The sequence below is a fragment of the Orcinus orca genome, chromosome 8 (assembly GCF_937001465.1).
Source record: "Orcinus orca chromosome 8, mOrcOrc1.1, whole genome shotgun sequence".
In the NCBI taxonomy this organism is placed as follows: domain Eukaryota; kingdom Metazoa; phylum Chordata; class Mammalia; order Artiodactyla; family Delphinidae; genus Orcinus; species Orcinus orca.
The window spans coordinates 55056868-55072668 of record NC_064566.1 but is presented as its reverse complement, the minus strand read 5'-3'; the positions used below and the strand labels follow the sequence as shown (position 1 = coordinate 55072668).

At 36.2% G+C, this 15801-nt stretch overlaps 1 protein-coding gene across 3 annotated transcripts in view; it reads left to right on the top strand.

Annotated features, from left to right (window-relative positions):
* RSF1 (remodeling and spacing factor 1) overlaps positions 1 to 15801 on the top strand; it is a 171814-nt gene that overhangs the window by 31688 nt on the left and 124325 nt on the right. For 2 of the 3 annotated variants that reach the window (XM_033405799.2, XM_004279831.3), the window contains exon 2: positions 13461 to 13552. In XM_033405799.2, coding sequence (XP_033261690.1) covers positions 13461 to 13552 — 92 coding nt within the window. Of the gene's footprint in view, positions 1 to 13460; positions 13553 to 15801 lie in introns of those variants that run through there. The other variant, XM_033405798.2, reaches the window with a different exon arrangement.

Genomic DNA, 15801 nt, shown 5'->3' with positions numbered 1-15801 from the left:
TGACTATCCTGAACCTGTAGGAGAAAGGGTTCTTTAAACTGGGATATTTGTATGTCTTTTGTGTTGTCTCTAAACTCTTTGAACATATTTACAGAAATTTTTATGTTTACACTTTCTTAGGATGTCCATAGCTTTCATTCAAAATTAAGAGGTTGTCTTATGTTGGATTCCCCAGGCAGTAGACCCTGAGACAGAAATGTGAGTGCAAATAGTTTATTTGGAAACTGATGCCAGGAAACACTGACAAGGGCAGGGGAAGTGATACTGGAAAGGGGGAAAAAAAGCCAATATGGGATGTGTTTTCAAGTATGTTATTTTATAGGCTACTGGGACTAAATCCTCTGTTGAGCTGAAAGACGGTGTAGATTATATCTCAGATTCATCCCAGCAAAGGGGTTAAGGAGCTCTTTCAGTTACTGGTTTAGGGATGCCCTCAGGAATGCTTAACTCCCCTGCCCTGTAGTCAGAAAAAACCCTCATGTGAAGACTTGCACATGCTTGCAGGTTGGCCTGTACTGGAATCATAAGTGCTGAGGGGATAAAGGTGAGGTGCTGCCAGCATCTGCTACAGAGGTAACAAAAAAATACAGTTTTATTTCTTGGTTAATTGAAAATGTTTTAAAATTGTTTAATTGACTGGAAATTCTGTGACATTAAAGAATTATTAGTTTTTAGGTGGTAATAATATTATTATGCTTAGTTTTAAAGAGTCCTTATCCCTTAGAGATACACAGTGAAATATTTGTGGATGAAATCATGATATCTGGAATTTGCTTTAAAATAACACGTTAGGGTGGATCAAGGTGGTATGAATGGTTAAATAACCCATATAAGACTGCCAGAAAACATGCCCTGTTGTCTTTTTCTTTAAATTATATCAAATGTGAATAAGAAGAGATCAGCTCCTTTAGAAATCTTCAGGCAGAACCTGTTTTTTATTGTTTTGCTGATGTTTCAATTGAACATACTTAAATCACCAGTATTTTATTCAGACAACCTGGTTTGCTTATTAATAATTTTTAATAGTCAGTTGGCTGGCCCCTGAATAAGGTGTCAGCATTTGCTTTAAATAAGACATGATCACCATCTGGTGGTGAATAACAGTAACTTTGGTTTGTTTATTGCTTTATGGTTTATAAAGTGTTTTCATGTACATTTTCTCATTTATTGAAATAACTGTAGAAGTTACAGTGAATTCATTTGTTATGCTTTCTGCCAAGATTTTAGGAAACTGTAAGATGACATGGTATGTTACTTATATCGTTATCTCTGCTTGTCAAATGAATGTTGATTGAAAGAAAAGTATGATCACTTGTTAGCAAGGAATAAAGATGACATAAATTTCATAAAGAAATAGTTATTTTTTTCAATTTATTTATCTTATTTATTTTGTTTTTGGCTGCATTGGGTCTTCCTTGCTGCACATGGGCCTTCTCTAGTTGCAGTGAGCAGGGGCTACTCTTCATTGTGGTGTGTGGGCTTCTCATTGTGGTGGCTTCTCTTGTTGTGGAGCACGGGCTCTAGGGCACGCAGGCTCAGTAGTTGTGGCTCGTGGGCTCAGTAGTTGTGGCACACGTGCTTTAGTTGCTCCGCAGTATGTGGGATCTTCCCGGACCAGGGCTTGAACCTGTGTCCCCTGCATTGGCAGGCGGATCCTTAACCACTACGCCACCAGGGAAGTCCCAAGAGATATAGTTCTTTTAATTTAAGTTCATAGATCTGCAGAATGGTCTTTAAAAGAAACATCAAACTGATTTCCTAACACCTAAAATCGTGGTATTGAATCATAAAGGCATCTTTTAGTGTGCTTTTAAGTTTTTAAATACTACGGAACATACATGATGGGGATAGAAATCTAGCACTTTATAGAGGTCTGGTGTTAGGAAATCACTATATAGGTATTTATTTAATTAAACTTGTGGACTTCATTATTGACTCCTGTATACAAATGTCCATGGGAGCATTCACATCTTCCATCCCTTTCCTCAAAAGGGAGAGAAAAGGGGAAATAAAACCCTGCCAATAAGTTGTTTTGGGTTAGTGCTGTCACCAGATGGCTCACACAGTGAACTGAAATTCTAAAGCCACTTTTGCCATCTTTTTCATCTCATCTCCCTCATCACTTTCCTACATACTTTTCAGATAATTTTTCTTTCACACCTAAAGGAACTTTCTTTTTTTCTAGCTGTCTGAGAACTTTTAAAATTTCCTCACTCCATCTCTCCCTGTTGCTTTCCTTGTCCTTTATTTTCTTGTCCCATTCTAGTTCATCAGATAGTTGAATGAGCCAGGAACTGTGCTTGGTGGAGGGAATACAACAATGAAAAAGGCAGATAGATCTGACCCTTACCTTGGAGCTTACATCTAAGGGTGGCAGAGAGGAAGAAGAGGAGATAGATGATAGGTAATTACAAAGTGAGACTGTAAAGGTAGTTAAGACTATATGATGTCAAAGAGCCTACCTTTATTTTCTTCCTCTTTTCCTGTTTTATACTTAGTTCTTACTCTCTCTTAATTATCAGTATTGGGGATAAATTTAAAACAATTTTTTAGCTAGCATGCTTGGTTTTCTGCTTTATTTAAATATTAAAATTGTAACATAATTTTTCCCATTATTGTGTTTAACATTATGGATAAAATCAGTTCTTGTGGGGTAGCAAGGCAGTTTGCAGCTTGGCTTTGGTTTCAGTGGATACAGCCTCTGTCGCAGGTTGAGCATTGTCTAAAGATGGTGCTTTACATTTTGAGTAACAGTGTTTGCTTTTGAATTCTAAAGCACAGTGTTTCTCACCTTTTTTTTTCTTTTTCCCATGATCACACTCCTAAAGAGAAAACTTTAATTTAAAATTAATTTTTCCCTAGCAAGAGAATTTAAATACTAAGGGGTAAGATTTTGTCAGGTAGGGTTAAGTTGCTGAGAACTGTAAACCATATCTGAGATTTTTTGCCCTCCTCAAGGATCAGTTTTTGCCCTCTTGGGTGCAGTATTGCTCCCATGGAGAATATATACTGTAGTGGACTTTACTTTTATAATTGTAAATTTTCCAGAAAGCAATTTGGAAGTGAAGTGACTGTTTCAAAACTTTTAACTATGGAAACGGATAGGAAAACAGCAACAGCAGTCATGGTTGCACAACTTTGTGAATGTTATTAATGCCACTGAATTTTACACTTAAAATGGTTAAGATGACAAATTTTATGTTATTTGTATTTTACCACAATTTAAACATTAATCATAAAACATACCAAAACCCATTGATTTGTGTACTTTAAAAGGATGAAGTGTATGGTATGTAAATTACTTTTCAATAAAGCTGTTGAAAAAAGAAAGAATGGATTGGGAGGAGGAGTAGCAGTCTTTCTGTTGTTACAGAAAGCTGGATTACATTTTAGAAATGGTTAATGGCTCAGAGTGCATAGGCAGGAACAACCCAAGGTAAAAGATAAAAACCCAGATACTGAGCTATGCCGAAAGGGTGGCTTGATTCATAAGTCAGGTCTTCTGAACTATTCCTCCATCCATTTGGTACTTTAAGAAACATTAGGAAGAGCCTTGGATTGGAAGGCCAGAGGTCTGGGATCTTGCTTGGGCTCTCTTCGACCTTGAGCAATTGACATCACATCTTAGTTGCTAAGTTTTCTAGTTTATCAGAGAGTGTGCTTTCAGTTCAAAAATGCTAAATCCTATGACGACTGCTGTGTTATTCTAAGGCAAATAAATACCTGCCTCAATACTTAGACTTGGACATTGAATATTAGAGCTGGAAGACTTTAGATCATCTGGTACAACTCCATTTATGGATGAGAAAATTGAGGTTTGCACCTCTTTCTCTTGACTCTTTCTAGTGCTTTTCATAATATACATGTAACGCAGTTTTAAAGAATACTTAGTTGGGCTTCCCTGGTGGCGCAGTGGTTGAGAGTCCACCTGCCGATGCAGGGGACACGGGTTCGTGCCCCGGTCTGGGAGGATCCCACATGCCGCGGAGCGGCTGGGCCCGTGAGCCATGGCCGCTGAGCCTGCCCGTCTGGAGCCTGTGCTCCGCAACGGGAGAGACTGCAACAGTAAGAGGCCCGTGTGCCGCAAAAAAAAAAAAGAATACTTAGTTGAAATATTAAGTTCAGGCTTTTAAGTGCAGTATGAACATTTGAAATGATGAAGAGTATGAGAAATAAGACACGGTACACATAAATTTATTTAACTTTATTATTAAATGTCTGTGTATATGTTGTCTTTCTAAATCATGACTAATCAAACAAAAAGTTGTGGTTTCTGCTTTTAAAAATGAACAAATCAATAGGAATCACATAGAAGACAGATATATAGTAGTTACTTTCTCAGATTGAGATTGGTGAAGGTGCTTGTTAGAAAATATTTTAGAAATTTTGAAATTTCCTAGATTTTGCAGTTTTCCTTGAGGGTACTTCTCTAAATCTCCACTGCTGCCACCTTCGTCCAAGCCATCATTATCTCTTGCCTGAAGTATGGCACTAGCCTCCTAGTTAGTCTAGTCGTATTCCCCACTTATACAAAGTTAGAAAGCTGTATAATGCAGTTTCACATGCTCATCACCTAGATGCAGTGAAATTTTGTAATTTTGTTTCATCTGTAACTCCATCTGTCCTCTGCTGCTTAGGTTATTATGAAGCAGAGCCTAGACAAAGAATGATCTTTTAAAAACTTAGATCAGGAAACTTTCCTAAATTCCTCCCTTGATTTCTCATTACACTCAAAATATAATCAAAACTCTTTACACGGACCTCAAGGCTTTATAAGATATGACCTTTGCTTACTTCTTCAGTGGCATCTTTTACCATTTTCTCTTTCCTGCCACACTGGAAGCTTTTATCTGCCTCAGGTCTTCTCTACAGGCATTTCCTTGTGCCTGGCATGTTCTTCCCTTCCTTGGCTTGGTTGGCTGCTGCTTTTCATTCTTTTTTTTATTAGAGAGCCTTTCGCTGATGGTTTTATCCTGTGTAAAAATGTTTACCTAAAATGTTAGCAGTTGGTGCATTTAGGTGACGGGTGTACTAGTCTTTCAACCTTTCACTAGATTTAAAATAATTGGAGGAAAAGATGTTGAGGGAAAAAAATCCCTCCTCTTCCTTAAATACCATGATATCATTATTTCTTTCTTTTAAAATTTGTTTTGGGTCTCTCTTTCCTTCCTTCCCTACCCATCCCCCCACCCCTCCCATGATTATTAAATTGAGTAGAGAGAAAAGAGAGAAGGGAAATAGAATTATCTGATTAGAGTTGGAGGTGTATGTTATTGGAAGCCATTGCCTCAAGTACCTCGGATTCCCTCTGCCAGGATGCTGTTTTTCAAGTACATATAAGGAAAGAGTAACCCTTTAAAGACTGACTGATGTGAGGGTGGCTCACATCATCTTACCTAGAGGTCTTTCCTCCCCATAAACATCTACCTTCTCCTTCAGGAAGAGGTGCTGAATGCTGGTTTTTCGAGCCTCCAGCCATACTGATGTTTATAGTAGTACACTGATTACTTTCTTTGTAGCAGAGATGTTTTCACGGCTTTGGTTCTGAAATAATCTGAGCCATGTTTGGTGTGTTTCTTTACCTATATGGGAACAGCAGTATGATTCTAAATGAAACCCAAAACCTAAATGGAGCATTAGAAACCCCTTGGTTTGCCTGCTTACATAACAACTATTCTTGGATTTTTTTTTTTCCATTATGGTAATAATGGAAAGCTGAGCTTAGTGATTTATATTACACTTACCTGGCATCTCGCATCTATAAACTGTAGCTTTTCAGATAATGACCAAAGTTTTAGTTCATAGTCTTGAGACTTCTTTTTTTTCTTGCTTTTCTGAAAACTTTAAGATGATTGATTAAATGAACTTTTTGCAGATAAGGTATATAAAAACATAATAGTTACTTCAAGGATCAAGTGGACTGTGGGACCAGTGTCATTATGGTTAAAACTGTGCTCCCCCAACAGAGTTTGTAGAAACTGGCAGTAAGTAAAATCTTTTTGTAAGCTTATACTTAAATCCCTGTATCTGAAATCAGTGTTCTTTTATCAATGGCCTACATAAAATCAACTGTGTTGTGACTCTAAGTGTATCGCTGCTTACAACCGTAGAGGAAGTTTAAGTAAAAGACTTCAATGAGAAATGAGAGGAATTACGTAATTTAGTTATTATGACCAGCTGTAAATTTCTGCCATTAAAAAGAGAATTGTACATAATAAAACTAGAATTTCAGAAGCAGCAGCATTCTTAAGGCTTGGTGCTGGAAAGATGCTTAGAAAAATGTAACTATAGAACATCTTTGGGTGATTGGATCAGTAATACATTCTGGGATCCTAACCAGTTACTGCTGTTTCATACCTGCATCATTTTGGCAGGCCCTTCATGAATTCACACAGCACCTGACCTTTTCTTCTGCTTCAGAACCTTTCACCTTCTTGAGGCCTTGTGAAAGAAACGTGTCCGTTAAAGGTTATATATCAAATCTGTCATGTGAAAAGGTAGAGATCTTGGTTCAGTTGGGACAAAACCTGTATTTTTCAGAATGACATGAAATTGGTTAATAGATAATTCTTAGAAGGAAGTTAATAATTACCTAATGTTCTCAAAATGAAATTATTTAGGAAATGTTCCAGGTGATAAATAAGTGAATTTATAGATCGTCAGTGCGTGTTATAGAAAATGATCATGGGTTTAAAAAATATGATTGATATTTTATAGCTGCACTGCCCCAAACCCTAGCCACTTACCACATGTGGCTATTTAAGTTAATTAAAAATTAGTAAAATTAAAAGTCTAATTCCTTAGTTTTATTAGCCACATATCAAGTGCTAAATAGTCACATGTAGCTAATGGCTGCTGTTTTGAAAAGTGCAGATATAGACTGCACTGTTTAGAGAATGCAAAGTATGGGAATTATAATATTTTCAATTTAACTTTTCTATTGAAGTTTTTGTCTGCTTCTTATTGACTGGCAAAATATTAAGAGCTACAAGTGTCCATAAGGTTATTAGCCTGTCAGTTCTATTTGTAACAAAAAAATATAAGTAAATTGGATGTTAACTAGACATATTGTGGTGATCATTTTGCAGTATTTACAAATATCAAGTCATTATGTTGTACACCTGAAACTAAATATAGTGTTACATGTCAGTTGTATCACCAAAAAAAAGAAAAATTTAAGTAAATTGTTAGTAAATTGTGAGTTCTAAATTTTAGGTTTAAACGTGCTAGCTCTGTGTGATCCAGTACAGTAGCCAGTAGCCATATGTGGCCCTTGAGCACTTGAAATATGGCTAGGGTGAATTGAGATATGCTGTAAGGGTAAAATGATATGTTTTGAATACTAGGTATCACCCCAAAAGTGTACAATGGTTGAAGACGGTCAAAAGGTACAGACTTTCAGTTATAAAATAAATAAGTCATGGGGAGGTAATATACAGAATGGTGACTACAGTTAATAATAGTGTACTAAAAAAAAAAGAAAAAAAAATAATAGTGTACTGCATATTTGAAAGGTGCTAAGCAAGGAGATCTTAAAAGTTCTCATAAGAAAAACAATTTGTAACTATGTATGGTGGTGGGTGTAACTAGACTTATTGTGATCATTTTGCAGTGTATACAAATATTAAATCATTATGTTGTACACCTGAAAGTAATACTGTCATATGTCAATGATGTATAATTTTAATTGAGTTATAAATTAAAAAAATAAGTAAAATGTCAAGTAAAAGTCTGAAATTTTAAATGCTGATAGTATGTTGAAATAACATTGAGCTATATAGTGCTACATAACATAAATTGTTAAAATTAATTTTGACCTGTTTTTTTTTACTTTTATGAATGAACTAATAGAAAATTTGAAATTATGTGGCTCATTTTATATTTTTATTGGATAGTACTCTGTAACAGCCAATGCTCTAATAAGGAAATCTACTTCTACATGCCTAAATCAAGAATGACTATATTTGCCAAGTGGGATGAAAAACATTTTTTGCATATATTTACTTTTGTCCTCTTGGATTTTTAAAAATAGTACCAATTGCATCAAAACTTTTTGTGATTTCATTTGTCTGTGATGTGGAGGATATGCATAAAACACAGGTGCAGAGCTTTTACCTGATAAATGAGTGACATAGATAATATGAATACTGTGGGCATTCCCAGGAAAAAGATGTTGCTGGAATCATTGGAAAGGTATCTCAGAGACTTTTAGGGCTTTTATTGACTCAACATTAAAAGATGAATATGATTCAAGTGGCAGAAAACAGTAAACTGGAGCGCTTGAATAAAAGCCCAGATAGGTTGTAGACTGGGTATGCTTAGTGGATAGTGAACAGGCCAGAATGACTTGAATCAAGCATTTCAGTGCAGAAGTAAGAGGGAAGGATTGGAGAGTTAGGTTGAAATTGAATATTGGGACTCTTTGGCTAGGGTAAGAAATCTAGATGAGTTTATGTAAGTATCTAGGAGCCATCAAAGATATTTATGAACTGGGAAGTGACATGAAAGCAGTATTTTTTTTTTAAAGGTTGCTTTGGTTACAGGAGAGTATCCATACCTGTTTTTCTGAAGTGAGAAGGTGCAATGATATCATAGAGAAATTGGGGGAGATAGGGAGCAGGTTTGAGATGTAGAAAGGTAGAATCATTAAGACTACTATGTTTGGGGAAAAGGAAAAAGAAATTGAAACTGACCTTGGTTCCCCAAATGTCATGACAGAAGTGAAAATAAAGGTATTTTAGCTTTGTATAATGTTTTCTTTTTTAAATTATTATTAATTTATATATTTTTGGCTGCATTGGGTCTTTGTTGCTGCGCGTGGACTTTCTCTAGTTGTGGCGAGCAGGGGCTACTCTTCGTTGTGGTGTGCAGGGTTCTCATTGCGGTGGCTTTTCTTGTTGTGGAGCAGGGGCTCTAGGCACGCGGGCTTCAGTAGTTGTAGCATGTGGGCTCAGTAGTTGTGGCTTGTGGGCTCTAGAGCATAGGAGCAGTAGTTGTGGCGCATGGGCTTAGTTGCTCTACGGCATGTGGGATCTTCCCGGACCAGGGCTCGAACCCGTGTCCCCTGCATTGGCAGGTGGATTCTTAACCACTGCGCCACCAGGGAAGCCCTGTATAATGTTTCCTGTTTTTAAAACTGTAAGACAGCCAGTTCAACCCTTTATTACAGACGAGGAATTTGAGAGTCATTGTTTAAAGAACTTGACCAGAATCATGGTCTCCTTGTCTTAAGTAGTAGAGCTGAGAATTGAGCCCAGGTCTTTTTCTCCCTGATGTATTGTCATTGGCATCTACTCAGTTGCCTACCTAAGTCAGTGCCTCAGTTTTTCTTGATGCTTTCCCTTTGCTCAGTCAGCCAGTCCCTAAGTTTTATTATTTGTTTCCTAAACATATCTCAAATCTCCCCACTTCTCTTGGTACCACCTCTGCCTTCAGGTTACTCCCATCTTTCTGGATTGATATTTTCCTGAATTTATATCGTCTCTACCCTGCACACCACCTCCTAAAACAAATAAGCAAATAAAAGCTATCTGTTTTCCTACAGTTCAGTTTTTGAGATCTTTCTAAATTATAGAGCACTCTCACTTAAACTTTTTAATAAAATGTAAACTGTAGCCTGTTCTTATAAGATTCTTCATGATCATACCCCTTTTTTGAGTGCTTCCACTTCCATGCTCACTTTGTTTCTCAGCCTTTTGTATTTGTTACTTTCATAAGCAGTGTCCTTTCCCCCTTTTCTCCACTCCACCCTCAATCCCGTGTATTCTGGTCTTGGCTTAGTTTGATTGTCTGTTTACTCATCTGTAATCATCCCTCCCCTGCTTCTTTCCTTTACCTCCAACTCACCCACCATTTACCTCCCCACCCCCCCGCCCCAGAGAAGACTCCCTTAAGTAGGCTCATTAAAGGTAGAGACTATTTCTTGCTTACTAATAGTGGACCCACAGAAATTTGTTGAATAGTGAAATGTTTTTATGCTTCAGGGTCATTTCAAGTTAGAAGTGGCTTTACTGGGGTGTAAAGAATCTGAAAGAATGAATGAAAAAAATTAGTCCATCACTTCCCAACCTGTACTTCAGAGCACTTGTATACTACAAGGTATTGTGTGTTTCACAGAAAAAGATTCCATGATCAAATATATTAGGGAATGCTGCAGATTATATCCAATATAGGGATATAAGACTATTTATATAAGACTAATCAATTAAGACTTCGGGAAGTTCTGTGGTAAAAATAAATATATATTTCTTTAATGTATTTGATTAGGGAAACTTTTTTTTTTTTTTTTTTTGTGCATTTTGTTTGTTCTTTCCTTTAGGTGTAAGTTCCTTTAGGTGTAAGGTTAGAGTGTTTATTTGAGATTTTTCTTGTTTCTTGAGGTAGGCTTGTATAGCTATAAACTTCCCTCTTAGAACTGCTTCTGCTGCATCCCGCAGGTTTTGGATCGTCGTGTTTTCATTGTAATTTGTCCCTAGGTATTTTTTGATTCCCTCTTTGATTTCTTCAGTGATCTCTTGGTTATTTAGTAATGTATTGTTTAACCTCCATGTGTTTGTGTTTTTTTTACATTTTTTCCCCTGTAATTCGTTTCTAATCTCATAGCGTTGTGGTCAGAAAAGATGCTTGATATGATTTCAATTTTCTTAAATTTACTGAGGCTTGATTGGTGACCCAAGATGTGATCTATCCTGGAGAATGTTCCATGCACAGTTGAGAAGAAAGTGTAATCTGCTATTTTTGGATGGAATATCCTATAAATATCACTTAAATCTATCTGGTCTATTGCGTCATTTAAAGCTTCTGCTTCCTTATTTATTTTCATTTTGGATGATCTGTCCATTGGTGTAAGTGAGGTGTTAAAGTCTCCCGCTATTATTGTGTTACTGTCGATTTCCTCTTTTAGAGCTGTTAGCAGTTGCCTTATGTATTGAGATGCTCCTATGCTGAGTGCATATATATTTATAATTGTTATATCTTCTTTTTGGATTGATCCCTTGATCATTACGTAGTGTCCTTCCTTGTCTCTTGTAACATTCTTTATTTTAAAGTCTATTTTATCTGATATGAGTATTGCTACTCCAGCTTTCTTTTGATTTCCATTTGCATGGAATAACTTGTTCCATCCCCTCACTTTCAGTCTGTATGTGCCCCTAGGTATGAAGTGGGTCTCTTGTAGACAGCATATATATATGGGCCTTGTTTTTGTATCCATTCAGCAAACCTGTGTCTTTTGGTTGGAGCATTTAATCCATTCATGTTTAAGGTAATTATCGATATGTATGTTCCTATTACCACTTTCTTAATTGTTTTGGGTTTGTTTTTATAGGTCCTTTTCTTCTCTTGTGTTTCCCACTTAGAGAAGTTCCTTTAGTATTTGTTGTAGAGCCTGTTTGGTAGTGCTGACTTCTCTTAGTTTTTGCTTGTCTGTAAAGCTTTTGATTTCTCCATGGAATCTGAATGAGATCCTTGCTGGGTAGAGTAATCTTGGTTGTAGGTTCTTCCCTTGCATCACTTTAAGTATATCATGCCACTCCCTTCTGGGTTGTAGAGTTTCTGCTGAGAAATCAGCTGTTAACCTTATGGGAGTTCCCTTGTATGTTATTTGTTGTTTTTCCCTTGCTGCTTTCAATCATTTTTCTTTGTATTTGATTTTTGCCAACTTGATTACTATGTGTCTCGGCCTGTTTCTCCTTGGGTTTATCCTGTATGGGATTCTCTGTGCTGCCTGGACTTGGGTGGCTATTTCCTTTCCCATGTTAGGGAAGTTTTCGACCATAATCTCTTCAAAAATTTTCTTTGGCCCTTTCTCTCTCTCTTCTCCTTCTGGGACCCCTATAATGCGAATGTTGTTGCATTTAATGTTGTCCCAGAGGTCCCTTAGGCTGTCGTCATTTCTTTTCATTCTTTTTTCTTTATTCTGTTCCGCAGCAGTGAATTCCACCATTCTGTCTTCCAGGTCACTTATCCATTCTTCTGCCTCAGTTATTCTGCTATTGATTCCTTCTAGTGTAGTTTTCATTTCAGTTATTGTATTGTTCATTTCTGTTTGTTTGTTCTTTAAATCTTCTAGGTCATTGTTAAACTTTTCTTGCATCTTCTTGATCTTTGCCTCCATTCTTTTTCCGAGGTCCTGGATCATCTTCACTATCATTATTCTGAATTCTTTTTCTGGAAGGTTGCCTATCTCCACTTCATTTAGTTGTTTTCCTGGGGTTTTATCTTGTTCCTTCATCTGGCACATAACCCCCTGCCTTTTCATCTTGTCTATCTTTCTGTGAATGTGGTTTTTGTTCCACAGGCTGCAGGACTGTAGTTCTTCTTGTTTCTGCTGTCTTCTCTCTCGTAGATCAGGGAAACTTTTTAGATAGTATAAATGTAATTTCTCTTAGTTTACTAGCAGTATTTGGTATTTGGGAAATGCTAAATGTGTGTGTCCTTTATTTCCCTCAGGTCTAATTAATACAGTTATATCATATAATCAGATGATGTTCAGGGGATATTTGGAGGAACTCTGGTTGTTTACAGTTGGAAGAGAAAACTTGAGGGAAGATACAGCTGTGTTCAAATATTTGAAGTTTCCAATAAAAGAGGAATTGAAAGTATTTTCTTTGAAACTAGAGAATAAGAGCAAGAAATGGGAGGAAGGTGTAGGGAGGCAGATTTTTTACTTTGTGTAAGGGTAACTTTCTAATAATTAGAATTTTGGAAGGTTAAGTAAATTTTCTGTCCCTGTAGTTTGTCAAGCAGAGATTTATAGGGATGCTATAGAGGAGTTTAGCACATTAGATAAGGGATGGGTCAGAAGAGTAGTTTTCTTCAACAGCTTGAAAACCAATTAGACTCTATTTCTGAGATATCTGTCAATTTGGAATTTATATTCGTTGATTCCTTTCTGATTCTGTGAATCTGTGTCTTGGTCTGCAATCTCAGTCAAGAAACCAAATATGTGGTATGAGAAACACAGTAGAAATTTTAGTTGTATAGTTAAGTGATTTTACTTTATGGTATTTTTTATAGACTTTATTTTTTAGAGCAGTTTTAGATTCACAAAAAAAATTGAGCACAAAGTAGAGAGAGTTCACATATACCCTCTTCCTCCGCACATGTACAACCTCTCTCACTGTCCACATCCCACACTACTATGGTACATTTGTTGAAATTGATGAACCTACATTGACACATTATTATCACCCAAAAGTCTGCAGTTTACATTAGAGTTCACTCTTAATTGTTGATGTTTTGAAAGAAAACATGAATATTCTTGTTCATGTTTAAAAAAGTAGTTTTCAGTTATTTCTTGCCCTAGTTTAGTCTTTTCGGATTCAGAGTTCTAAAAGATAACTAAATCAACGTCTATTTTGAAAAAGTATTCAGCATTGAAGAAAGTTCTTTTTTTATGATCCTAAATGTTTACAAATGTTTTATTTTGCTGGCTAACAGTATTTTTTCTTCCTTTTAAGTACCTAAAGAATTGGTGGAGCTCCATTTGAAGTTGATGAGGAAGATTGGCAAATCTGTTACAGCAGATAGATGGGAAAAATATTTGATCAAGGTAAATATTTGTAAATCACCTTCTCTATTCTATCTAGCATAAATCGATGTTATGTTTCATAATATGCTCTGATTTTTAAAATGGTCTCCTAAAAGTTGCAAAATATGACTCAGAAATCTATATGATTACTACAGGTATGTGATTCTTTTTTGCAGCTACTAAGCAATAGTCTAGAGTCCCAAAGTTAGATTTCAGAGGTGTTATCTTTTGTGTCAAACACTGTGCTCAGGACTTTTCATGTTTTCTCTCAGTTTCTTTCATGATTTCTTAAAATCGTCCTGATCAACTCAATTAAGCTATAGATGAGGCCCAACAAAGTTGTCATTTTTCTTTGAGATCACATAGTATGTGTAGACAGAGCCAAAATTTGTCTTTTACTTAAAAAGTAAAATGTCCAAAGACCTTTAGGTCAGTATGGAAGGCTTCTAAGATAACAATAGGCCAAACCTATCCTTAATGAGAACAACTTGGGTAATCAGAAAATGATTGCTTTAGGATAAACCCTATTAAGGGCACGACCATTCAGGAAAATTGTCTGGATGGAATTGCATCCAAACTTTTGAGATCCACACAATTTTGTGAGGGGCGGGGGGTGATATTTTGAACTCTAACATACTAGAATATTAGGTTACATTTTTAGGCGATTGAAAACCTGTAATTTTCTTATCGTCTTTTTAAAAATGTATGTTTATGTATACATGTATTTTCATACCTGCTTTTGCAGGCGTGTGCATATGATTGTAGAGTGCTATGAAAAGAGGAACCATCAGGGAACAGGAGTTGCTTGTTCTTATCATAAAAAATCACATGTGCTGTTTCAGTTATCTTTGCTGCGTAACACACCACTCTAAATTAAGTGACATAAAACAATAATCATTTTAATCAGCTCAGTGACTCTCTGGGTTGGGAATTTGGAAAAGGTCACTTTCACTGTACTCTGTTGGTTGAAGCAACCACAGTTCTCCCCAGATTCAGGGAGAGGAGGCATAGACCTGAACGCTCAGCAAGTGGTAGGAGTGTCTTAACTTTTGAAAAGCCCAATATGAGATGAGATATATTTCAATACTTTTGCACAAGTTTGAAGCCCTGGAAAGTTGGCTCAGCATTTCAAAAATTTGATGCTGTGTGATTTTCTAAAAGGCTTGATTAACTAATATTTAATTAAATCTCTGAACTATGTTAAACTGTGGATAATAAATGAGCAAAGTTTTAACTGTTTAAAGTCCTTTTAAACATACCAGTGAGGCAGGGGGTGGATACCAGTGAAGTTGCTGCTTTGCCTTTAACAAAATATTTGTTAACAATCTAGGTCTGGACCTTATAAAGAGGTGCTAGAATTTCAGGACAGTAGTTTTTAACATAACATTTTAAAGGGTGTAGTTGTTTGTAAATCTGTTTATTAAAGTGGGTTGGTTTGTTTTGTATATGTTCTGAGAACTGAGGTAGAAATATCTTGTATACTAATCTCAACTCTACTGTTAACAAAATTTGGGTCCACGGATAATCTCCTTTTGCTCCCTTGTATCTCAGTTTCTTCATAAAATGTGATAATTGGGACAACATGATTTTATAAACCCCTTTAGTTTTATGGTCATAACTGCAGGTTCTAGCTCAATTTTTTTGAATTGAGATACTTTCACATAACATAAAATTTGCCCTTTGAAAGTGTACAATTCAGTGTTTTTAGTATATTCACAAGGTTGTGCAACCATCACCAGTATCCAAACCAGAACATCTTCATCGCCCCAGAAGAAACCTCATACCCATTAGCAATTACTTCCCCTTTCCCCCAGTCCTTAGCAACCACTGATCTGTTTTCTGACTCTGTGAATTTGCCTATTATGGAGGTTTCATATAAATGGAATCAGAATTTGTAGTAGCCTTTGTGTCTGGCTTCTTTCACTTAGCAAAATGTTTTCAAGGTTCATCTGTGTTGTAGCATGTATCAGAACTTTGTCCGTTTTTATGCTTGAATAATATTCCATTGTGTGGATAATATTACATTTAATCTGCTTATCAGTTTATGATATTTGCCTTGTTTCTACCTTTTGGCTATTATAAATAGTACTGCTATGAACATTTGTGTACAGATTTTTGGGTAGACAGGTGATTCAGTTTTTTGAGTATATATCTAGGGTAGAATTGCTGGGTTATATGGTAATTCTTTGTTTAATTTTTTGAGGAACTGCCAGACTGTTTCCAAAACAGCTCCAACGTTTTTCCCTAGGAACCTATGAGGGTTCCAACTT